General features: G+C 43.9%; 1 protein-coding gene across 4 annotated transcripts in view; it reads left to right on the top strand.

Annotated features, from left to right (window-relative positions):
* Nucleotides 1–27,022, top strand: part of cacna1g (calcium channel, voltage-dependent, T type, alpha 1G subunit) — a gene marked incomplete at its 5' end in the record, with an annotated part of 186,344 nt that overhangs the window by 108,405 nt on the left and 50,917 nt on the right. For all 4 annotated transcript variants that reach the window (XM_080455501.1, XM_080455498.1, XM_080455499.1 and 1 more), the window contains 7 exons: nt 1,559–1,682; nt 7,282–7,350; nt 10,386–10,570; nt 21,469–21,595; nt 24,079–24,204; nt 24,805–24,894; nt 25,351–25,543. In XM_080455501.1, coding sequence (XP_080311627.1) covers nt 1,559–1,682; nt 7,282–7,350; nt 10,386–10,570; nt 21,469–21,595; nt 24,079–24,204; nt 24,805–24,894; nt 25,351–25,543 — 914 coding nt within the window. The remainder of the gene's footprint in view (nt 1–1,558; nt 1,683–7,281; nt 7,351–10,385; nt 10,571–21,468; nt 21,596–24,078; nt 24,205–24,804; nt 24,895–25,350; nt 25,544–27,022) is intronic.

The following is a 27,022-nucleotide window of genomic DNA, read 5'->3' as shown; positions in this document are numbered from 1 at the left end:
CAACAATCTATTTTTTTGCCTACATTGTGTACTGTTCTATGCGTATGCATTCAATCTACATTTGCGTGTCTATATAAATGATATAGATATGATGATGATGTGTGTGTGTGTGTGTGTGTGTGTGTGTGTGTGTGTGTGTGTGTGTGTGTGTGTGTGTGTGTGTGTGTGTGTGTGTGTGTGTGTGTGTGTGTGTGTGTGTGTCTTCAGAATGTGCGTGCATTTAGCTGACCTGACATTACTGTTCTTAGCCCCTGGGAGGCAGAACTGGCGTGACTGTGTGCAGTGTGTGTGTGTGTGTGGGGGTGTGTGTGTGTGTGTGTGTGTGTGTGTGTGTGTGTGCACACACGTGCGCGCGTGTGTTCGTTCCTATGCGTGCAATGTGCCCTCGGTCCCCTAGAGCAAACGCATATGGATGGCACATGAATTCTTCAGCATCAAGGATGTGGCGTGCACATTATCAAAAGAGGAATTAGCTCATTCTGTGAACAGCATATGAATAATGATCTCTACAGTCGTCAGACCCACACACACACACACACACACACATGCAGAAGCACTCGCTGTGATTGTCAGCACAAAGGTGACTGTACAGCCAAGCAAAAAGAAAAATCCCAGATCTGAAGTCGACAATATTGCCCCCCCTCTTTGTACACCATGACAGATACGAGCCATCAAAGCATATTTGACGCATGGTTTAATCCCTCTCAGAGCGTTACTGTATATCACAGCCATTTCCTCTCTCTCCGTGTCCCTCTGTTCTTGCTCGCTAAAGGCCTAGCAGAACCTTTTCATGTGTGGTAATGAATGTCAGGCATAATTAATGGCTCTTAATTCCACAATGGTTCATTAAAGCGTCAGCGTGTGGTGCGTCCGGATCTCTTCAGTTGAATGGGAGCGCTCATCATTACCTGTAAAGTGAAGCAGCGATTCCAAACTCGTGGGCTGGGGCCCACTGGTTGGCCGTGAGGGTATTGCAAGTGGGCTCCCGCATAATTGGCAAACACTCACGATTTTAACATGAAAATACGTATGTAATAAAAATGGTACGGTATTTTCTTCTTTAAAACCTTTAAAATGAGTTTTTGAGCATTGTGATACAGATCAATAAGAACTTAACGTATACTACGCCGGTGCCATTGATCCAAGGCGGAACACAATCGATCGATTCATCATAGAAATAAATATGCTCTGAAAAGGCAGTCACCATCACTTTCGGGCCGTTCGGCCGCCGTGTTAAGTGGTCAAATGGGTGGGCCGCGTATGCTTTTCGAGATTTTCAAGTGGGCCCTGATCCCGAAAAAGTTGGGAATCACTACTGCTAACGGTTTGTAGTGCTGTTTCTGTAAAAACACGCTTGTTGTAAGAGACGCTATATTTTACGTTTTACGTTGTTTCCTATTGCCGTCGAGACGTTTTTATTCTGAAAACTCTGAGCCAGCCACAAAATTCGATTCAATAAACTTGTCTCACAAACATCTGTCGCCGTTCAATAGCTTGCGCCACGTAACGTGCCAGTCCACTCCGGGGTAATTGATTGTGTTTTGTTATTGTTTGACAGGTTTCGGATTGTTTGCAATAAGTTCATCAACCACAAGATGTTCGATCATGTGGTGCTAGTCATCATCTTCCTCAACTGCCTCACCATCGCCATGGAGAGGCCCCACATTCAACCTGGCAGTGCTGTGAGTACTTAACACCCCCGTACACACGCACACACACACACACACACACACACACACACACACACACACACACACACACACACACACACACACACACACACACACACACACACACACACACACACACACACACACACACACACTGTTCAAACACACAAACAGTTGCACTCGTAAATATGCATACGCAGACCTCCAGTTGACTCTGACTGTTTTCCTCCCATCAAAGACAAAGTCTAGCTAAGTGTCAGTTTCAAGCGGGATAGTAAAAAAGACAGATGCCCCCCCCCCCCCCACATGCACATACAGTACATGCACCCTCCCTCCAGCCACTCCAGAAAGCTTTTCTAGTTCACTGGGAAAAAGTTTGTGCCTGCTGAGAAAACTCAGGCAAGCTAGAAGACAAAGGGAAATGCCTGTAGCTGTTCATTCACACAGGCACACACGTGCACACACACGCACACGCACACACAGGAAGAGAACACCATGTAAGCGGAGAGCCTCTAATATTACAGTAGTTTGAGTGTCGGTGGTTTACTGGTTTCAGGTAACAACAGGTATCATCAGCACTGACATTTCCTCGGTTTATTCCACCTGCTTCTCACATCCAGGGGTGCTGGCTCAGTGCCTTGTCTCAAAACACACACGCGCACGCACGCACATGTGCACACACACAAACCTCAGGGGGACAAACCCACCTCCTCTCCCTTTTTTCCAGCTCACTGTCGCATTGAGAGCTGCAGCTGAACACAGCGCTGCCGCTCCATGCATAAACACACTAATTATCGCTGTTTGACTTCGTCCTCTCTGGGCGCGGCAGTGAGTGTTCTGCGGAAAGGGCCTAATTGCTGTCCGGGTCTCACTGGAATGCCCCCGTTTTCTGCTTGTTGTGTGACTGAACCATGGAGGAGACATCGCTGGCCTAATTGATTCAATTATCTGTGGACTGGTGTAGGCTACACAGCAAAAAAGAAATCCTCAGTGTTAATGTAACTCCGAAGCGTGTGCAAGTGGAACCAAATGGACCCGTTCTGGGTCCATTTGGTTCCATTTTGCACACTCAATATTCTTACTGTGTGCGTGGCTAATGTTCAGAAAAGCAGATGTTAACACGTGGAGACTACAGGCTGCGGCTCTACAGGGCTGTTCAGGCCTATCAGGGCATTCATAGATCTGTGATTTACACACGAACACACACATCCACCCCCCCACACACACACACACACACACACACACACACACACACACACACACACACACACACACACGTTTGGATGTACAACACAGACATTGCATCCCGAGCACATCTCAACTACATCACATAATGACTTGTGCCTTTCACTGCAGCCACACTGACTGGAGTCACAACGTATGCATGTGTTTGTTGTTAGGTGCTTCCAGCTTGCCTTCCTGATGTCATTAAATGAGATGGAAATGTATTGCATGATGCAGCAAGAAGCAAGAGATGTCATTACAGCTACAATAGCCTTGATGCTCATTGTCCCAGATCTCATTTGCCTCACTGGTTATTGCAGGATGCCTATGTGTTGTTCTCCGTGTCGGTTATTTAGAATTAATGAGGCTGATTGTAAGTCAATTTTCACTCGCTGACTCCATTCGAGTGGCACATCAATAAATGACGTGCCTATACCGCTTCCCTGTACCTGCAATGAGTACATATTACGGCTGCTGCATGGTGCGCATGGTGATGGTATTAACCGTACGTATTAACCATACAAATTTGAGTCTCACTTTAAATAGAAAACCCATTTGGCTGTTATGGAGATAAAACATTTGTGTGCGGAACGAAGGCTTGAATAATGAGTTTATTACCCTGGAAGTGATGTCAGGCATTTGGCTTTTGTGTTGTTTTGGTTTGGAGCTGAGGGGTTGCCTGGATACGCCTTTTCCTCCAACTCTACTGGAGATGATTGAGGATAATTATACCACCTATTATGATTTGTTATTCCTAATTGAGCCTGGGGACACTTGCATGGCCGTCCGGAGCCCATGTATTGAATTGTATCAGCCTCAGCCCTCGCCAAGTCCATCAGTCTTAACGTCGGAGGTCCGCCATCGTCTCGTCTCCCCACCAAAAGAACAGTAAGATAAATGGAGTTCATTTGAGCTGCCTGTTCATTTATAATAGAAGACCGCCCACGGTGAGAGCTTATCAGGAGAAGACTGTCTTATACTTCAGGTTTTTTAGTCCAGATATAGGGTTGCAAGAGAGAGCAGCTTTGAAAAACGTGGTTCAACCGCTCATACAAGTTACAGCATTGGCTCCCTCTGTGGGTTGCTAAGAGACTCAGCGCCAAGAAGCCTGAGTTAAACATACTGTAGTTGCGCATTGTGTCATTGAGTCCCTCATTGAGTCCCTCACTGAAAATAGTCGTTTGTGAGCTTGTAGATCTGCTTTTCTGTGTGTAACACAGACATGTAACTAAGTATAAATCACACTGCTGTGTCTGACAGTGTGCGTAGAGTGATGCTGTAAAACTGGCTTGTAACTAAACCAAGCCCCCCCTTGTCCAGTGCCAGCCTGGTTCCCTGCCATCATGCTCTGGAATGCGGTATTTAGGAAGAGGAAAGCTGGTTGCTTCTTGCGGTCGACTGGGCAGAGGTGGTCGGCGGATGCCAGGTCAGGCCGTGACCACAGACAGACCAGCCTGGGAGCTGGTACTGACATAAGCTCTGGGAGCAACACTAACTACAGAGGAGCCTGGGATGAGAAAAACATGAGTGCGGGGGCAAAGGGAGCATGTTTGATTTTAGCGATACAGCGCATGTGGCTGTCTGTCTGTCTGTTGTTGTTTTAAAAAAAGAAATCTGAATCATAAAAATACCGCCTGCGACAGAGGGAAAAAAAACATGACCCAGTTACAGTGGACACTGATGAGATGAGGCATGTATTTCTGTGCCTCTCACTGGCCCCGACCACCCCCCCCCCTCCCCCCTCCAAGTTTGTCTTTATTAATGAATGAATGAATATGAAAATATCTCTGTGAAACGGAGATCGGAATGGCCGCAGTCAGGCCTGGAATTTATATTCCCTCTAAACAAGCACTCCCAGTGATGTCATGGCTAACATTCCCAGAGACTTCAGGAATAAGTCACAACTCTGCAGGGCTGTCGGACGTGTGCGTGTGTGTGTGTGTGTGTGTGTGTGTGTGTGTGTGTGTGTGTGTGTGTGTGTGTGAGAGTGTGAGTGATTCTCTCTATGAGAGTGTGCGGTGGTAGCGGCAGGCCGTGGGAAAGGCAACCAACCACCTACACACACACACACACACACACACACACACACACACACACACACACACACACACACACACACACACGGACACACACGGACACACACAGACGGACAGAAGCTGGACAGGGTCTTGTCTCCCAGACACGGGGGGAGCAGGGTAAATAAGCAGCCAGTGAGAGGATCCCTCCGCTCCCTGCTACTGGGCTAGCTTGTTTTCTTTCCTCAGTGGTTGTTTAGGTTAGCAAACAGTCTCCCATCCTCTCCCTGCTCCTGCTGTTGACCGCTGGATCCTCTAGCCTCAGGCAACACTACCATACTGTCGGGCAGAAACCTCTTATCTCCATTAGTTAACTTTTTATGTTTTCCCCCTCTGTAAATGTATACCCGGCCTACTTGATCCTACTAACTGCAGCATCACACAAAAAGTATCAAAAATAGCAGATCTACAAGCTGAATATTGCGTCGCGATAGGACACGTTTTGAACTTGCAGATCTGCTATCTTTGAATTACCGTAGAATCCTGAAAAGTAACAGTTTTGGAGATTTCAGCATTCAAATTCTAAAATATCAAAAGTAGCAGATCTACAAACTCGAAACACGTCGCTTCGCGCCGTGTTTCGAGCTCGCAGATCTGCTACTTTTGATACTTTTGTGTGACGCTGTAGTATAATCAAGTATGGTGTTAATTTACAAAAAAAAACACAAAAAGTTAGAATATGGAGATAAGAGGTTTCTGCCTGACAGCAACGATAAGTTACAGTAGCTGTGAGTTCATGCGAGTTCTGTACTGTACCGTACTGTACGCAGACACTGCGTTGGTAGCTATAGGCCTCCTCTGTACGTGCTTGTTGGAACGGCCACTGGGGTGTTTGTGTAAAAGAAAAGAAAATGTTTGTTTATTCTCCTGGGGAAAAAAGCGATATTCTTAAAGAACAAAATAAAATAACTGATGATGCTTTTGTAAGAGAGTAGTAGTAGCAGGCAGGCATTGTTTTGGTGGAAGGGAAATGGAAGTGTTTGTGCGCACTTCAATGTTCTAATAAATATAGTCTACCATATACAGTAAACAATCTGTCTCACACAGTCTGCTCTGCTGCTTTACGCCTCCCGTCAGAAAAAGGGGGAGAGTGTGTTTATTCGGTGAATTGACAGCCGACAAGTTGGCACGAAACTTGCAAATACATGCATCTGCATTCTCATTGTTTAATCCAGGGGTCTTCAACGTTATTCAGGCCAAGGACTCCTTAGCTGAGAGAGAGAGGAAGCAGGGACCCCCCCCCCCCCCCACTACATATTGGATTCATGTTAAATGTGTGTTTTCAGACATTTAACCACTTAAACCCTAAATACTTTGTAAACTTGACCTTTGGCTCTGTACTTTGTCTGCTCCTTTCCCCCTCTACTACACCAAAGCTCTTTGCTGAAACTAGCAGATTTACAAGCTCTGCTATTTTCGGCTAATGTTCCCCCCAGAATAGGGATGCAAGGGTTCAAGTGGTTAATGTAAAAAATAGAAAAATAAAGTCCCTATTACACAAAGATTTGGCGGCCCCCAAGCAGTATCTCTGAGGAACCCCTAGGGGTCCCGGACCCGCTGTTGAAGACTCCTGGTTTAATCACAAGAGGAAGAAGGATCTGCAGGTTGTTAATGAGCACATTGTAATTGAAATGCGCCTTTTAGCATAATCCCTCCATAGATACGCACGCACACAGTTCCCTGAGCCTGATTTATACTTTAGCTGATCTACAAGCTTGTAGATTTCTATTTTCAGCGTGTGACACCCGTGCGCAACTACAGTATCTATAACTCACACATTATGCATTACATGGGAGAAGTCAGCCTCAGTTTTGTGCCACTGGAGTGTTTCAGTGCCAGGGATTCAGCGAAGCCGTACAAATCGTCTCTGACAGGGTGGACACCTCATACGTCCAAAACTGTTACTTTTCAGGATTCAAATTCAAATTGTATGAAGTTAATTATTTAAATGAATTCACGAATAAACGTGAAATCATGGAGATAAGAGGTCTCTGCCTGACAGCGTCGAAATGCAGCGTTCAAGTGGCGAACATGCACTACACGACTCTTTGGCCAAATGGAAATGGTGATCTTAATAAATACTTTACCTATAAGTGCTAAAATGCTTCAAAAGAACGATGGTGATGTACCTAAAAGTTTCACAGAAAAATATAACATTTTGACGTTCATAAATTATCAAAGTGTGATCAAATTTCACAAACAAAAACAAAACAACAAAAATAAACACGGGAGGTGTAACACTTTTGCAGACACATTATTTGCATCAGAGACTTTTATCCTGTATCTCACCTCTTCCATCTATTCCTTTGCAGGAACGGATCTTCTTGACGATGTCCAACTACATCTTCACATGCATCTTTGTGACTGAGATGGCCGTTAAGGTACAGTGTGTGTTTGCTCAAGATTTAATCAAGCAGCTACTTGTTAAGACCAGGAAAGCATCTGTGTCATTTTATACTTTGGCTACTCAAAAATAGCAGATATACAAGCTGATACTACGTATGCATGTGTTTGTTCTTAATGGGTTAACCTGTTCTGTCAGGGACTTCTGTCCTGTTAAAACAGAGTAAGTATACACCCCATGTGACAGCCTGATCTAACCTCTGACTCCTAAATTGGACACAAAGCCCTTTTGGAAGACATAAACTCTGCCTGGTACCTGTCAACGCTGATAAGACCAACATGGTGCAAGATAAGTTAGGGATTAAAAATAAAGGCTTGGAGCCCCAGACCGCTGGCGTTGCGGTCCGTGCACCTAGGCTCAATGTAGCCTGACAGCGCGTTGCGGGTTCGAGTCCCGATTCCGGCGGCTTTCGCCGCGTATCACTTCTCATTTCTCTCCCCGTTTCCTGTCTACATACTGTACTATCAATCAAGGCATAAAAAGCCCCCCAAAAAATGATAAAGGCATGGTGACAGGGTCTGGAGGAATACATTAAAAATGGAGTTACAGTTACAATTCATTTCAATTCAATCTTTATTTCAGACCCAGGAAGAGCCATATCACAAGAATACAACACCACACAATAAAACAGAAAAAAAGAAATACAAATAATGCAAATAGCCCACATTGTTCAGTTTCTGACATACAAACATGTGCGCTAATGACAGATTACCCATTACCTGCAATTACCTGCATTGCCTGTCAGGACAGAGGGAACCCAGGGCTTTTTGACCTGTCTGTTCATCTCCATTGATGATATGTTCAGTTCCACCAGTGATGGAAGAATTACTACAAAAATTACTTACACTAAGTAAAAGTATCAATACCAATGTAGAAAGTAAAAGTCCGATATAAAAAATGGACTTGGATAAAAGTAACAAAAGTAAAAGCACTCATTATGCAGAATGTCTACTGTATGCACGTTTTCAAATGTATGAAATATATAAAAATCTTTTGAGTGAGCTTGTAGTATAAAGTGTAAATAGGGCTGAAGTGGTTAATGTATGTTTTGTAATTATAATCCACATCTACAAAGTAACTAGTAACAAACACATACTGTAGTTGTAACATTTTTGCTTCTGAGATGTAGTAGAGTAGAAGTAAAAGTATTGAAAATTGGGCATAGGAAGTCAAAATACCTCAAAATTGTAATCAAGTACAGCACTTGAGTAAATTACCACTTAGTTTCACACATTAACAATCAGCAATATTATGCAAATCACCTGTCACACAAATTGGCACACAGCCACACACACACACACACACACACACACACACACACACACACACACACACACACACACACACACACACACACACACACACACACACACACACACACACACACACACACACACACACACACACACACACACACACACACACACACAGCCATACACACAGCCATACACACAGCCACATTATGTTTTGTACTGTACAATACAGTGTACTCAATACTGTGCACAATACTGTAGGCAGTTAAAGAAGGTGTTGTTTTGTTGCATTGCGCTTTGAAATGCAAAAGCTAAGATATAAAGTGGTCTTCTGTTGCTTGTCCCCATTTTAATGAGTTTTTGAGAAAGAAATGCCACAGCCTCTGTTATTTTCTGCAATGTAAACAGCATGGTGGAATGATAGGGGAGTTGTGGGGGGAAAAAACTAATAAGTTTGGTATTCTTAGTCCTCCCCCTCGAAATAGACTCCATCACTCCACCAACTACAATAGCTGCGCATAATTTACTGTGCCCAGAATCCTCTGTGTCCCTCTCAAACACACCTGAGGACTGATGCTGGCAAACAACAAAACATTGCAGCACGGCATGTGACTCACAGACACAAATAGATTAGACCAGTGTTTCCCAAACAGTGGGTTGGTTCCCATTTGTGGGTTGCGGACTCATTATTATGGGTCGCAAGAAACTTTTTTATTTTTCATGTCCTACATAAACAAAGATTCTAAAAAAGTATTTCAAAAATATTTCCAAAAATTTAAAGAAAAAAATAGCTGCAAGCAGTGATAAAGGGGCCAAGGAAGGCACTAGGCAATATGCAAAACCATAATACGCAATAAGCCATAGAAACATAGAAGACTGAACTTGAGAGAAAGAAGACCATGCAATTAACAAATGAGCTTATTAAAGAGCGGATTTTCAATATTAACAAGGCATGTCTTTATTATGTTGCTTATAATGGCGGATTTCAAACTCCTCAAAAAATTCTGTCAACAAGACAAAAGTTTGCCAACGTCTCTGCGTCATCCACTCAACAGAAACTATTATACTATTCTAAATAGGCTATAGCTTTTATCACTATTCCTGGCCAGTCGGTTTAGCCTGAGCCCGGAATCGAACCTGTGACCTTCTCTTCGTCCAATCTACGCATTCAGCTACAACAGCCTGGTTTAAATTAGCTGAAAAGCATAACGTTATGCCTTTTATAATAATAAAGACCATATATAATTCCTTCAGGGGAAACTAGGTTCAGCTTTACCCAGCTGAGGTGGTCATATCTAGCACGCAGGAGAGCAATTAGGGGATAAGAATGCCATTCATGAACACCTCAACACATTGACAGGGATCAAACTATTGACCTTATGGACTCACAGGCTGCCACTCTTCCCATTTAGCTGAGCTAGGGGCAGACTAATAAAAATAAAAAGCTCCTCCCGCGGCAACCTGCCGGGGCCAGCAGCGACTACAAACAACATCAACCAGCCAGCGGCAGCACCAGGCCAGCCCACTAACCATCTCAGAGGATGAAGTGCGCCGCGTCCTAAAGGTTTTTTAGACATTTTCAACCTCTCCCAGGCTGCGGTCCCCTGATAATTTTTGGCTTTCACAATCCATAATGTGAATTGTCTTTGATCACAGCAGCTGTTTCCTGCATCTCCATGTTTGGATCATTCTTGATATTTTGAGGCAATTCCGGACAGTAGGTATACTGTATGATCCCCCCATGTCTCTGTGTGTCCAGATCGTAGCTCTTGGCTGGTGTTTCGGTCCGAAGGTCTACCTGAGGAGCACCTGGAACCTTCTGGATGGGATGCTGGTGATGATCTCCGTCATAGACATCCTGGTGTCTCTCATCTCCAACTCATCTCCCAAGATCCTGGGCATGCTCAGAGTGCTGAGGCTGTTGAGGACACTCAGACCTCTACGGTAAGACAGAGAACACAGTGCACAGAGCTACTGCACATGTGCGCAGGGCGGGGTATCCACACACACACACACACACACACACACACACACACACACACACGTCACACATACATACACACACACTCTACACCAGTGATTCTGAACTATTTTATTTTGAGGACCTCCAAATGGAATGCATTGGGCCACAGACATCACAGACATTTGATACAATGTTTTATCCCTGAGACCCCAATCTACACCATAGAGTGTTAATTTAACTCTGAGAGGGTACAAATGGAACCAAATGTTTCCATCTGTACACGCTATACTGATATGCCTCTCTGACCACTTACTTACTTACTTACTTACTTACTTACTTACTTATTTACTGTACTGTGCACTTTCTGAGTTTCAGACCTGTTTGTCTGTTTGTTTCCTAACTATCAATAATTTAGCAGGGGACTCCCATGGAGCGCCCTCAAGGAATGCTGAGGATCCTACAACCCCACTTTAAAAACCACAAACGACCACGCATGCATTGTACACATGCACCATATTCTGTACATATCATGAATGCGCAGTCGCACACACATGAATATTTATGTGCCTCACACACACACACACGCACATCTCCAGAGTGGCCGACTCTTATGTGTACAGTTGGGAGTACAGCCAGATAAGCCCACTGCAGTGGCGAGTGCTGCTGGATGTCGACGGTGTGGTTTTAAGCTGTTAGAAATAAACAGAGACCGTTGTCAGCTTTGAGGTGCTGGAGACGTTAGCACACCGTGGGTCTCTGCACCAGCGTCCTGTCCCCCCCGTGCAATTGAGCCAACACACTTGCATCCCTTTTAGGCTATTGTAAGAAATGTAGGATGAAATCTACAATTCCAAATGATCATGTATACTGTATGTATCTATTTATGTATATACAGTACAGTGTGTGTGTGTGTGTGTGTGTGTGTGTGTGTGTGTGTGTGTGTGTGTGTGTGTGTGTGTGTGTGTGTGTGTGTGTGTGTGTGTGTGTGTGTGTGTGTGTGTGTGTGTGTGTGTGTGTGTGTGTGTGTGTGTGTGTGTGTATGCGTGTGTGCGTGGCTGCATGCTTCGCTTGGAGCACATGCTTGGTTTCTCATGTCGTGTGGGGAAGCCTTGAGGCTTTGCTGATGTTTGAATATGTATGACATTCTCAGGAAGAGCACGGAAATAAGCCGTTCATTTCACACTGTCCAATTTACCCACAAAACACTGCTGATGATGTGCACTTCAATGCATTCCTTCCTCTTTTTAAATGTTGACCTCTTTGACTTGGATGTGAAATATGCTCTGCCAAGACTGCTTTTACATTCCTTTCAACTGCTTTCATCTTTTCTTTCGTAGTGTGTGTGTGTGTGTGTGTGTGTGTGTGTGTGTGTGTGTGTGTGTGTGTGTGTGTGTGTGTGTGTGTGTGTGTGTGTGTGTGGGGGTGTGTGTGTGTGTGTGTGTGTGTGTGTGTGTGTGTACATGTTTTATGTTGTTTGCGTAGATTTCTTTTTAGATCGTGGGTATGCACAGCACACAGTAAAATCCTCAGTGTTCGTTTAACTCTGAGGATGAAAAAAAAAAAGATTACACTCTCAGATTTAAATTACCAGTCAGGATTTACTGTGCAGCCTTATCCCTGTTATGTAAACTCTGCACGAGATGGTCAATGTGCTGTTTCCCATATCGTCGCTGTCTGGTGGAAACCTTGTATGTCCAAAATCGTTCATTAAAAAGATTATATAAAATAGTGAAAAATACAAGCTCATAACGCTTCATATCTGCCATTTTCACTACTTGTGTGCGACACTTGTATGATGAAGGGCATTCGTTTACGAAAATAGTGTAAAAAGTTGAAATACGGAGATACAAGGTTTCTGCCCGACACAAATAGCCTGAAGGGATAAGCGTTAGGATGCAGTGTGTATCATGCTGACATGATACACCAGACAGTTAACTGGCATCTAATGAACAGTGGTGGACAGTAAAGTACCAAGTACATTTACTTGAGTACTACTTAAGTAAATGTTTTGAGTATCTCTAATTACTTGACTATTTGTAATGTTTTTATACAGTACTGTACTTCCACCCCACTACATTTCAAAGACAAATATTATAATTTTGACTCAACTACATTTCTAGGAAAGGAACATGTACAACATGAATTAACCAATTTAGGCTCTTCTGTACTTCAAATATAACAAAAATAGCCAATCTACAAGCTAACAATGCGTCACAATGCGTTGTGAGCTTGTAGATCGGCAATATTCACTATTATTCCAAAGCAATGTATTTTGAATTCTTCATATTTTTAAAAGCAAGTACTCCAGCACTTTAACTCAAGTTAAAGTACAAATTTGAAGAGCAGCTTTCACTTGTAGTTGAGTCATATTTGACCAGGATTATCTACACTTCATCCAAACTCAACTACTGGTGTTGAGTACCTTGTCCACTTCTGCTAATGAAGTATCTGAAGTGTTTGTCAGTATACAGTAGTACTAGGACATCCCTGTCTTCATATTAGACCACTGTTTCCCAAAAATTGTATGGGTCACTAGTAAAAATCCCCTTTGTCCGTTTCCTACATAAGATTTTTTAATTTTATTTCAAAATATTATTTTTCAAAACAAATGTTTTAGTAAAAAATATGTATATTTTTTCAGATACTATCATTTTAAGAATGTGCTATAATAATTTGTTTATGCTAATTGACTGAGGAATTCTACTTTGGTTGATTTTTTGACAGTTTGATGCCATATTTTGAACTAGGCTTATACAGCCTTCCATTATTAGTGTTATTAGCAGAACAAGTTACTTCAAAAGTCACTGCCATAAAAAAAATTCTCAGGCAGAAACTGGATGCAGATCTTGCTGTCATTTAGGATGCCAATTAGGACATCCTGACACCACATAGACTGTCATCAGTGTTATAGTGGGACAGCCAACAGGATTGGGAAGCCAACTTTACTGCTTAATTATAGCGGAAGATCTTTAGCAGTTACACTCTGAGACGGAGATAGATATCTTCTTACAAATTAAAGTTCATAAAAGTTAATTTAATGGTTGAGTCTGGATTAATCATCATCTTGTTTAGTTATTTTCCTAATTAGAGCACCAGCCATTGAAGCTCTATCCTGGATCCGGTCCAGTACTTGATTCAAACTGATGCTGAATGTTCTGTTTATCACTTTATTTCCGCAATGACCTGCCTTATTTAATCACTGAGTTGTGGACCTGAGTTGCAACTTTACTTGTATGCTCTTTTTTCACTCTGCACCAAACATCTTTGTCAAAAATAACAGATCTACAAGCTCACAATGATTGCTGTGAGTTTTAGATCTGCTATTTCTGGCAATCATTCCACCCAGAATAGCAATGCTGGGGTTTCAAGTGGTTAATCCGAGGGCATGGCGAGATTGGGTCTGTATTAATGTATTAATGTCCAGTAAGGAAGGTTTTAAAGTCAGCTTATAATACATTTTTAGCAACTACTGTTGAAAATACTAAACTAGTGTTAACAGGAAGCTTTCTTTTTCAAACTCTCTGTGTCAGCAGCAACAGAAGAGAGATGGGGAAATGTAATGAAATAGGATTTGGGGAACGGCAGACAGACAGACAGACAGACAGACAGACAGACAGACAGACAGACATTGCTCCGTAATAAATAGCCAACCCACAAGCTCACAATGCAGCGCATCCGCAACACGTTGTGATCTTGTGGATCAGCAATTGTTGCCGCATGACACCGTCGTGCAACAAAGTAAGAAAGTCAGATGGGAGGACATTTTTTACACTCTGTCAGGGTTAAACGAACACTGAGGGTTTTACTGTGCACTCTAGGAACTGAAGCCTTGCCAGAGACAATTCAGTCCAGTCAGCAGAGAGGAAAAAGCTTTTTTAATGAGGGCAACATTAACATGTGGAAACACAATTGATATCCACTACTGCATCGTAGTCCCATAAAAGCAAAAAACATGCCCATGAGGGCACTTTTTGCTGTGATAATAGGTACAGCAGTGATGTAGTAATGCTGCAGAGCTGCATCCACGCATCACTATTGTACAACGCTACTGTACTGGCAGGTTTTCCTCGAAATGGTTTAGAATATATCAAATTAAGAAGACCTTTGCCTCATAATGTAAGGCTCTATATTATAGAGTCAGCAAGACTGCAACATCAGATAGCTTGGCCTAAACTACAAAGCTGCTGAGTCAGGAGGTGCTAAGTGGTGGTGATGAACGGTCATTCCAAGTTTCTAATAGTGTGAAAGCCATAGCTATTAGAAAGTGTTTTCGGTTTTTGCTGTAAGTAAGCGAAGAAAATATCAGTGCTGTATAAAATGTAGGGTTGGTGTTCAATGGTCGTTCTGTTTTGTAGCACGGCTCCAAGTAGGCCAATCATTCGGATTCGATAAGCTCAAAGTCTAAACTATGATTACATCTTTTCACGACAAATCTGATCTACATCTTTTAATTTTGAAATTGACTACGTTTCTGTTCTAGACGGCTGAATGGGTTTTGTCAGCACTAAAAAACTGTTCAGACTTTTGCAAAGATAAATAGTTTTCCTCACTTTGTCCTCAAGGATTTGATAAGGGATTTTCTAAGGATTTGTATTCGATGAGTGGATTTGCCATTCTTTTTATCAACTGTTTTTGATCTTTAAAATGTTTCTCCCCAATGTATTCATTATGCCAATCCCTACCCCATGTGTATAGTCCCTGACACTACCTCTACTGTTGGTCTTGGAGAGGGTGTAGAGTCTAGACAATGACATGTCTCCTCCGACACACATGGAGTTAAACCAGGAGGCGTAATGCATGCGGAGGAACACTTTATCCCTCTCAGTTCTACTCCCTGCTGAACAGGTGTCCCGACCAACCTGTAGGTGTCGCTAGTGCAGCGACAGAGAATGTTCTCCCCTGCCAGCTTCTCGACCCACGAATGCGGCTTCATTGGAGCGCCTGGCCAAAGCCTAATTTATGCTCCGACACACTACCGCGCGCTGAAAATAGCAGACCTGCAAGCTCACAACGTGTCGTGGAATGCGAGGCGTTGTGAGCCTATAGACCTGCTTTTTAGTGCAGACCTACAAGCCGACCAATGTCCTCTATTTTTGATGCACGACACCGTTGTGTGACAAAGTAAGACTCGGGCTTCAGCCGGAGCACTACGGCGGAATCGAACCCTGGTCATGGTGGCAGGCATCCGGATACCCTAGATATGCCATTTTGAATCAGATTAATTTCAATTCCCAAGCCTAATTATACTGTATGTACACACGTTTCACATGAGATGAATGTTTCCTCCACTGTTGCACTAGTGTAGGCCTGACCTCGATTATTCGAATAGTCGACTAATCAGTCGAGGGGTGTCTGAGTCGACTGCCAATCTCCTAGTCGAATTATGAGAAAAAAAAAAAAAGGTTTTACATTTTTTTTCTTTTTTTTTTAAATGATTCGACTAGAGATTGGCCTAGTTTGTTATATCAATTAACTAATATTTTGCCAAATATAGGATATACATCATGATTTATTGGGAGAAACCAAGCAAGTATACAAGTATGTATGTTAAATCAGACATTAAGCACCCCTACAGCCCAAATGGAATGTTTTGATATTCTTTGCATGATTCGACTGGCAGTCGAATCAGACTGATTCGACTGCCAGTCTAAAACAAATTAATAATAATAGTCGACTATTGGTCGACTATTAGGCAAATATTGGCCAATCAGATTAGACTATAGAAATCCGTAGTCGGGGACAGGCATACACTAGTGCAATACCCTGTCTCCGCAAAACATCCACTGCAAGACAGCTTGAAGTGAGAAGCCACTGTAAGTTAATTTCACTATCAGCATATTGTCACCCTGGTTTGACTGCGGCAGCGGCGTCATGCTCCGTCATCTGTGGGAGCGTGAATGAAATATGAGTTTGTTTGTGGTTTCCCCTCTAGCAGCACTGTGCACGTGGGTCCACACACCCCACACACACACACACACACACACACACACACACACACACACACACACACACACACACACACGCCCGCACGCACGCACGCGCGCGCACGCGCACACACACACACACACACACACACACACACACACACACACACACACACACACACACACACACACACACACACACACACACACACACACACAGACACAGACACACAGAGCATCTGAGAGGTGCTGGCTCCAATTTAGGGATAATAATTTTATGCTCTCAAACCCACACACTCAATCACGTTGCTCGGGTTGTTAAGCCCCATTTGTGTGGTATTTTTTTTAACACTGAGCATTAAAGTTGATGATTACATAAGAGGATGTGAAGAGTTTACGCCTAACTATTCTAAACTCCACAGGCTGTTCTGTAGATGTCTGATTTTCAGCTTTAAGGATGCTGTGTACAACTCTATTATCCACGTGCACTCGTTTGTCATTAGCGATATTAATGGCACCATTACATCGCCCAAGAGAGAAGGGTCCACGGGAGTGTGTGTGTGTGTATGTACTTGCGTGCGCATGTGTGTGTGCACGCGTGTACAGACATGACAGGATGATGCATGTGCATTGTTTAACTGGGCAGACACCAAACTCCTCCAGTCGTTCATCAGAGCAGGCGACTTTGAGAGCTCGAGGCTCTCCTCAGGGAAGACCTAGAAGTTAGAACCTCGCTTCACCTACTGGTACCTTTACGTCACCCGACATCAACGACACGTTCCTCCAGCCATCCATCTGCGACCCAGAAAGGCAGAAAACGTCCTCTGGGGCGCTGCCTTTAATTGTCTCTGCCACTTGCGTCGTCTTCGGGTCAGACAGGCTATTGTAAATGCCTGCATGGCGGCGGGTTCAGGGCTGCGAGACAGGTTGATTATTGATGCGTCCCGGAGCGTTCTCCCCTCGCTGTTGACCTCTATTGACTTCCTCGGAGACACATCCCTCGCCCTCGCCGGCAATTAGTCTCACAGTAACCAGACGACTACATAGATATCTAATGTCTGAGGCACAACTGTTATTAACCGTAGCATACAGTCATACAATCAGAATTATGTTCCCCTTGGATTCCTTGGATCATTACGGAACTCCATAGTTATTCTGTGCAAGAAATGTATAAAGTTTCAAATTAAAAGTTATAGTAGGGCCTATATACTGTTATGTCAAAGGTCAAAGTAGTAAAATATGGCATAAATATAAGGTGCTAGAGTGAAAAGTAATAATGTAATCTGGGGTGCTGTGGATCAATAAATTATGTATTGGGGTGCCCTGAGCCCAAAATGTTGAGAACCGCTGGCATACATGCTTTCCTTCCTTCCGTCTACACTCCACCACGCCCCCATGCTTCAAGGTGCCTCATTATCTGGCACAGCATAATTACCATTCTTCCACACATCGGTTGTATCTGTGTGACTTTGGGGTGGAGGGGGGGGGGGGGGGGGGTTGGGGTTTTGGTGGAGCAGGGGACTCATGCAGTTTACAATTTACATTCCCTCTCATTTATTGGGTTAGTAAGCTGTCATGTTCTGTACAAGGCTGTAAAAGTTTGACGGCTGACGAAGAGAGCGTGGGTTGGCGAGAGAGAGAGAGAGAGAGAGAGGCGGGGTGAAGGGATTTGTATGGTGAGGGCGAAATGAGACAATGAGTCGGAATAAAATATACCGGTAAATAAATAAATAAACAAATAAATGTAGACTGAGGAAAACCGCATCTACCTCATTTTTCATTCCCTACTTTATGTCTCTCTCTCTCCCTCTGTCTCTCCCTCCGACTCCCTTTATCTCTGTTTCTCTCTCATGTCGTTTAATTACAACCGGTGTCTGTGTTGTGGGAGCTAGTCTAGCGTGTATCGCCCTACTTGTTGTTCCCTTTCCTCGGGGCAAGCAATACAATGCAAGTGGTGGAGGGGGTGGGTGAAGAGTTAGGGGTGGCGGTGGGGGGTGAGGGGGGAGTGCAGGTGCAGCGTTTTCCCACGCCTTTGTACAGCCGAGGAAATGAGGACACGCTGATGAGGACACGCTGCCAAGTGCTGTACGAAATTATGCACAGGGTCGGATTTTAAGCAGGTACAGCGAACGTTCTTCCTTAATTGCTCCTGCTTTTCGTTCGCATGTAAAAGAAAACGGGCGTCATTGGAGAAGAACTAAAACCAGAACAGAAGGTGCCCTTCATGTAGTACATCAACAAGGTGTATTTATTGCTGCGGAGCCCAGATAGGGCACATTGTAGAGCAAGGCAAGGAGAATGTTCGTAATGCAAATTGGAAGCGAGGGGCAATTTGATCTCTTATTGGTGTAAGAGGCGAATACGTTTCTGTCCTTGGTGAACCTGACTTAAAGGGATAGTTCACCCCATAATGACTTTTTTTCTATCGATTAGTCACCCCATGGAGACTTTAGTTTTTGCCGCATTCCTAAGCCAATAATTATGACCGGCAGCGGTTCCGGTAGGAGACACAAAGAGTCTCCTTTGTATCTCCAACCGGAACCGCTGCCTATACCGGTCCGCTGGTCATCAAATGATTGGCTTAGGAATGCAACAAAAACTAAAAAATATCCATTAATTCAAGTCTCCTTGGGGTGACTAATCGATTGAAATTTTTTGGGGTGAACTATCCCTTTAACTAAGCCCTATACACTTGAAAATCTACAAGCTCACAATGCTTCGCAACGAGACGCGCTGTGAAGTTGTCGATCTGCTCGTTTAGCTATTTTTGAAAAAGTTTCGCCTGTAATTACACCCCCCCAAAATACGGACGCCAGGTTGAAAGTGCCATTGCCTACCGTCTCCAGTCCATTTGCTTTACACCCACCTCTCTCCCTATTTGCCTTGTCTCGAGCCGACTTTCATCTTTTTCCGTCCCTCATCTCATTTTGTCTCTGATTGTTGGGAAAGCCAGACTAACAAATTGACAGAGAGACAAGCCGGGCGGCAGGCAGACAGAGTCACAGATGAGTAGGCAGACAGCCGTGCAAAGAGAAACCCAGACGGACAATGGCAGACGCACAGACGGAGTGATGCACTGACAGTGAAAACGGGCCGGCTCCTGGCCTAGCGTAGCAAGCATTTCATGACACAGAGTCAGTCAGGAGGGGTGTTCAGTGGGGACGGAGCAGCTTCCTCTTGCCCGCTGACTGCAAACCTTAACCAGTGAGGGAACCAATATGCTTCTAACAGCAACATCCAGAAACGTCTCAAACAGATATCCATACACGCATGCTCATGCACACACGCACACACGCACACACACAGGCATGCACGTGTGCACACATGTGTGCGCACACACACACACACACACACACACACACACACACACACACACACACACACCCCCCCACACACACACACACACACACACACACACACACACACTCACACTCACACTCTCTTTCTCTCGCTCTTGAGCACTAGTGCCCTCTATAGGTCAATGATGTAACTTTTTTTTTTAATATTGCTTAATATTGCTAGACAGACAGTGAAATGCTAAGTGATGAGGTGAAGCCGGGGGGTACTTCTGCATGTCTGGCGAGTCATCATGCTCAGATCAGTGGCATTGATCGGTAGCTTTGGTTAGCCCAGGCTGTCTGCTATCTCATGTCCCGTAATGTGCTATCGACTCTCCCTTCAGTCTTTGCTACAATCCATACCAAAAAGACAATGGCTCAGCTCAACAGAGGCAGACATAGAAAATAAGAGCCTCAAGCTCTTTTTGTCTGTCTGTCGGATTTGGTGCTTATCTTTTTGTGGTGTTTTCATGTGGCTGCATAATCTCATGCTCAGTTTTTTGATCATACCGTGTGGGTGTGTGTGAACTGCAGAAGGAGGCACGGTGCACCTGTTTGAGCGAGTGAGTGTCCAAATTATTTTGTGTGACTATATTAGCTTGTAGTGTATGAGTGCACGTCTGTGCAAATGAGCTTGCGTACTTCTTGCCCCTGTGTGTGTGTGTGTGTGTGTGTGTGTGTGTGTGTGTGTGTGTGTGTGTGTGTGTGTGTGTGTGTGTGTGTGTGTGTGTGTGTGTGTGTGTGTGTGTGTGTGTGTGTGTGTGTGTGTGTGTGTGTGTGTGTGTGTGTGTGTGTGCGTGCGTGCGTGTGTGTGTCCTGCTTGAACCAGCCCAGCTGTGATGAAGGGCTTGGTGCCATGCTGCTACTAATTAACCATTCTAGTCACTCCATTGACTTAATTAGATGTGTCTGTTTCCTCGACTGCAAAAAATGCAGGAAAAGGGTACACAGGGAGAGAGAGAGGGAGAGAGAGAGGGAGAGAGAGAGAGAGAGAGATGGAAACAAGACGGAGTGTATTTGAACTGACAAGCGTGTCCAGTGTATCCTATAGCGGCATGGAAGCTGAGTTTGCAGATGCTCGACAGATACATGGCCGACAGACTCTTAGGAGGTGTTGTTAAATGGATTAGTGGTGATAAAAGAAGAGAGAGTTGAAAGATGAGGTCGGCAGTTATTGAGTCCCTGGTGAAAGAACAAGGAAAGAGAAGAAGAAACCCAGAAGATGGTTGGATGGATGTATACTATACAAGCTGTATACTGTACTGTCAATAGGCTCTGTGCATAACTGTAGTTCCATTTTCCAGAAGGTGTCCTGTTCCGGGTCAGTTTCTCATAGATTCCTTTGATTGGCTCAGCAGCAGATTTGAAACTCGAAACACACAACACCTTCAGGTGCGTTTCTGTTTCAAATCTGCTGCTGAGACAAAACTGACCCGGAACAGGAAACGAGAATGCTACCCGGCACCCAATGGAAAAGGGAGCTACGGTTATGCGCAGAGCCTATAATCTAAGAGTACCATGTGTACCTAAAAAACACGCACGCACGCACGCACACACATAACGCACGTACATAACGCACACACATACAAAATAAGGTTATTTTGCTGTGTGTTGCAGTGTGATCAGCAGAGCCCCGGGACTGAAGCTGGTGGTGGAGACACTGATGTCCTCTCTGAAGCCCATTGGAAACATCGTGGTCATCTGTTGTGCCTTCTTCATCATCTTTGGCATCTTGGGAGTACAGGTGAGAGGAGAGGAGAGGAGAGGAGAGGAGAGGAGAGGAGAGGAGAGGAGAGGAGAGGAGAGGAGGTCTGAGAACATGTTGTGATAGTGGGAGGGGGATGAGTAGAAAGCAGACAGGAATGGGAATCCAGAAAACCGTGACGACCCTGACTGACACGGAAACTGTACCATCACCTGACCAAGCTCCAGTCTAATGACCATGTGACAATGACAATACTTCCATGATCCTTCACTTCCTCACTGGGAAGTCCACTATATTATAGGCAGACACCCAGAGAGCCTACAGTGCAAGAGTCAATTTAGTTATAAGTACAGTGGCCCTCATTTATCAACGCGGTGCAGACCAAATAATGGGCGTACGGCAAGATCACCGCACCTTTCGGCATTTATCAATATATCCTGACGTGGGCTTCATCCTACCGTACGCTGAAATCTCACGTCTGGTAGAGAGCAGTTGTTGACTTTGGCTGCGCCCGTTTATTCCATTGTAGAACTGCGGAGCAGCATTGTCTGACTGTCTGACAGGCATCTGGACACATAATCCACTCCTAAATGTATATCTACACTAATAAATAATCCCTGTGAAAATATAACATTTTATAAAGTAATTTAAACAAACTGCTTTAACAGTCGTTCAGATAAGATTGCAGATCTGGCTGCATTGAAAATAGCAGATCTACAAGCTCACAAGCCAGCGCGTTGTGAGCTTGTAGATCTGCTATTTTCAAAATATACGAGCGCTTCTGTGAGGGCACTTTCGGGAGTTTAGACCGGTGCAGCGGCGCTGCTGTTATATTTTCATGGCCACCGGGAGATCAGACATTTAACCCATGGTCCAACACACACCAGCCTTCATCCATTAATGTTCTCTCCAGGCTATCTCTCATTAATGCGGAGCGGGATGGGACTCGCCCGTCCGACGGTCCGAGTCTCACTGGGAAATGGGAATAGCCTACATGACGGCTTTATTTTAGTGTAACTCGAACGCGCACTGCTCGGTATGGGTTAAATAAATGAATATACAAACGTATTCCATTCATGGCGATGTGATTGGTATCATAATATGTCATTCATGTAGGCTACAAGCCTACGTGACAAAGATTGTACCGCAACGGTACGGATTACATGAAAGACAAAGTTGGCGTGTATTTAAATGGCGCTCGTTTTCAGACGTGAGATTTATCAAAGCTCCGACCTGATGTACGCTAGGATCGGCTGTATAGGATCCTTTGATAAATGTGACTTCGACGTTGGTGTACGGCCGAATATATGGAAAAATATACGCCGGTTTATAAGCTCCGTTGATAAATGAGGGCCAGTATGTGGGGCCAAAGGTGTGGTGGGAACAAAGGCTATTCAATGCAGTTTTCTCATATATTAAGTCACACTCCAGGACATACAGTACAGTATGAGTTCTCATCATAATAGTACTTCAGCCCAAGGACCAATCATACTAATGGGCTCTGTGTCCTTGGATGTCAGACGTATTTGTGTCTGAATGACCCCCCTGTCTAACGGATGTGTCAAGCTAATGGTTATGGTCATGCCTGGGCAGCAATCGGAAGCTGCCACTTGAGAAAGGGCTTTTATAGTGTTCACTCTTCTGTAGTTAACCTATAACTGCTCCAAAATCTATTAAATCATCCTTATGCCTGGCTTCTGAGATAAACTACCATGAAACGCCAGTCCCTTCTGTCTTTTGTTCCAGTGCAGTGTGAGTAGTATTACACACAATTACCTCCTAGATAATAGATACTAGAGTGAATCTAATAGTTATAGTTAAAGTGCGAGTCACTGTGGAAGCAACAGGATTAAAGCTACACTATGTAACGTTTTGTAGAGAATACAATGCTATTTTGACCATTCTGTATGGTAGAGTATGTTCATGAAATATAGCTGATTGATTGATTGATTGAACATTTTATTAGGCAAAAGAATGTAAAACAACGCAGTTTCCGTTGAGGTCCTTGAATTAATTTCATAGACATATATAGTAGCAACCAAACAAATATCAACATAAAAATACAGAGGAAAAAATACCACTATGTACAAAAAAAGCATGAAAAAAAAATATATGTACAAAAAAAGGGGAGGGGGGTCATCTGTCTACCGGTCAACTGGTACTACCTCCTCTTATGGCCTCCAGAAAGATGAGTTTTTACGGCTGTTTTAAATGAGCCCAGCTAACTGTATTTAGCAGTTAACACTTGTTCTCTGTCCTTCTATTGAGGAATTTACCCCTTGTTGTATTGTCTGAACACTACTGGTCCATTAGCTCTATTAGCTCAGCGGTGAAAAACTCAGCACAATTGGGACCGGATTTGAATCTTGGGTATAGGACAATGAAAGTTACAGAGTTTGATGTATTACCTCGTGTTTACATTGATTACTGTAAATCGCTCTGGATTAAGAGCATCTGCTAAATGCCTGTATTGTAAATTGAGTGCAGCTTTAACTGGGTGGCTTTTGTGGTTTTTCCCCCAGCTTTTCAAGGGGAAGTTCTTTGTGTGTCAAGGAGAGGACGTCAGGAACATCACCAATAAGTCTGACTGTCAGCTGAACAGCTATAGATGGGTCAGGCAAAAGTACAACTTTGACAACTTGGGGCAGGTAAGGCCGCAGGACTCCAATCCAATCTAAAACGCTGCTATTTTCTTAGTGCAATAATATATGAGCCAAGTAAAAATTGTTTTAGTCTTAAAACTAAAAAAACTAAGCCTTAAATAGATACTTTGCACCTTTTGGACCTGTTTCGTACCTCTGTTCTTGTATTTATGTATTATGCTCTGTTTTCCCTGTGTAATGTAATGTATTCTATAGACAAATCCCCAGAGCGCTCCCCTGGCGCAATCAAAACTGCGGTGTAAGAATGCACACCGCAGCAGGAGTCTGACACCGCAGCGCTCTGTGGATTCATCTTATAGTCTGCCTGTTTTTGTTTTTATGTGTTTTTTGTGGGGACGTTGCAGATGTAAATTATCATCTTTGCATCATTACATTGATATGCATTGTTCATTAATATGCGGTGTCCCGTCTAAATAAACAAATAAAGTAAAGTAACATGGGCTTTTGCACATACAAGGTTTCCACCCGACAGTGACGATATTATGTATACTTTTTGGGAGTAGTCAGAAGTTGTTGAGGGTTACGTTCTTTACAAACCTGTTCTGGTTTTGACCAGTTGCGTCCTCTGTCCTATTCCCACGTCAGGCCTTGATGTCTCTCTTTGTACTGGCATCGAAGGATGGATGGGTGGACATTATGTATGACGGACTGGACGCAGTGGGAGTCGACCAGCAGGTAAACGTTTCTCTCATACCTACAGCACATAGTTGTTCACAGTGGTGGAAAGTAACTTAAGTACATTTACTTAAGTACTGTACTTAAGTACAATTTTTAGGTATTTGTGCTTTACTTGAGTATTTCCAATTTCCAATACTTCTACTCCATTACATCTCGTATCCAAATATTATACTTTTACTCCATAACAACATTTATTTGAAAACTAGTTACTTTGTAGATTTTGATTATTGTTACATAAGATACATTAACCACTTCAACCCTATATACATTTCGGCCAAAATACCCGATCTACAAGCTCACAATGCTTCGCATTGCAGATCTACTATTTTCAAAATATTTGTATACATTTGAAAATGGGACATTCTCCATAATGAATATAATAATAATATTATAATAATCCTGACCTAAGCTATCAAAGCGCTGTATAGCAACACTCCGTATGTCTCTCTACAGCCGCAGCTGAACTACAACCCGTGGATGCTGCTCTACTTCATCTCCTTCCTGCTGATCGTGTCGTTCTTCGTGCTCAACATGTTCGTGGGCGTGGTGGTGGAGAACTTCCACAAGTGCCGGCGCTCCCAGGAGGCCGAGGAGGCCAAGATCAGGGAGGAGAAGAGACTGAAGCGCATGGAGAAAAAGAGACGGAGTAAGGAGAAGGATCTTGCTGGTCGGTAGTCTTTCCACATCTTTCTGAGTCCTGCTTGATTTGAGCCTGTTTTCTTATAAGTTGGTTTGACCGAAGCCTGGAGGAACGCACCCTGAGCGCGCTACAGTAGACTCCCCCCGATAGTAGACGCTATATACGCCTTGAGTACCTCCCATCCCTCCTCCGATCGACCCTCTCCCTCCTCGTAGACCCCTCAGCGGTCACCTGTCCCGGCCCAAAGCGAGGACAGACGACCGCTGGCGTTATTGTTGGCTTTCTAGAACCCCTCTCTCCCTCCCCTCTCCCCCACCTGTCTCCCTCTCCCTTGTCCGTCGCCCTGCCTGGCCTGTAGTAGGCAGCCGCGCTTGGGGACGGCCCGATGGCGCATGCCCGGTGATGGGGGCGGGGCTTGCATGGTAGTGGTGTGTGCATACAGAGCTAGAGGAGGGGGGTTTGAGGAGGGCGAGATCATTTTTTGTTTAAAAAAAAGAAAAAAAACAGCTCGGGTCGAACTCCTCTCGTAGATCGCCCACCCCAGCCCTTCTCCTCTTCTGCATGCGGTTTAGTAGTATACAACCGGAGGGGAAGACTTGGTTTCTATTATTTATTCCACTGCCTCCTACACCCCAAATACAGTATAAGCATTGCCCAATTCTTGCATTGGAATTTTTGGATATATTTTTTCCTCCCCCCCTACTTTTTTTCCAAAGGCAAGCTGTGCCTTTGTAAAAGGTTGTTAGGAGCAGTGGATGTTATGTCGTCGCTCTCTGTGTAAAGCAGATAAGGCTTTTGATGATTTCCTGCTGTGTAAGATAATTACAGGGAAACAGCGGGAAATGTGTATGTTCATCTCTTGAGAAATACAGATGGAAGTGGTCTCCTTTTTTTTTCTTTCTTTTTTTTCCAGGAGGCGTTGTGCCAGGGGGTATTTGGCCCTACAGAGCAACTCCCACACCCAAACTCTCACACATACACACACACACGCACACACGCACACACACATACACGCTTTCTCTCGCATTCACACACTGAGATTTTTTTTGAAAACATCACAGGTACAGTAGGAGTTACCTTTTTTTCCCCGAGCGCACTTGAGCCCTTCCATAATCACGAGTTGATTTCACCCGTTTCTTCTTTTTTTGATTTGCTAAAAAATTTTGGTTGAAAAGTTTGTCTTAGTTTTTTTTTTCTTCTCAAGCTTGATATTTTTCTGTTGCTCAGAAACCATTTTTCCTTTTTTTTAATAGTTTTTAACTAATGGTTATTCAGAGAACAGAGAGGATGGATGTCATAGTGAGAAAAGGCGAGTGTGAAAAAAAATGGAAGGTTTCTTTTTTTCTCTCTTTTTATTTTTCACTCAAAAGGTCAGTGGTTCTCAAATTGGGGTGCAGGGACCCTCAGGGTTCCTTGGTACCAAAAGGACCTTTACATGTCTGTAACTCTGAGAGCGTACAAATGGAACCCCATTGTCTCCATTTG

Source organism: Gymnoscopelus braueri, assembly GCF_963280865.1.
Source record: "Gymnoscopelus braueri genome assembly, chromosome: 17".
Classification (NCBI taxonomy): Eukaryota; Metazoa; Chordata; class Actinopteri; order Myctophiformes; family Myctophidae; genus Gymnoscopelus; species Gymnoscopelus braueri.
The sequence above is the reverse complement of the archived record's forward strand: the minus strand, read 5'-3'. Positions and strand labels throughout refer to the sequence as shown.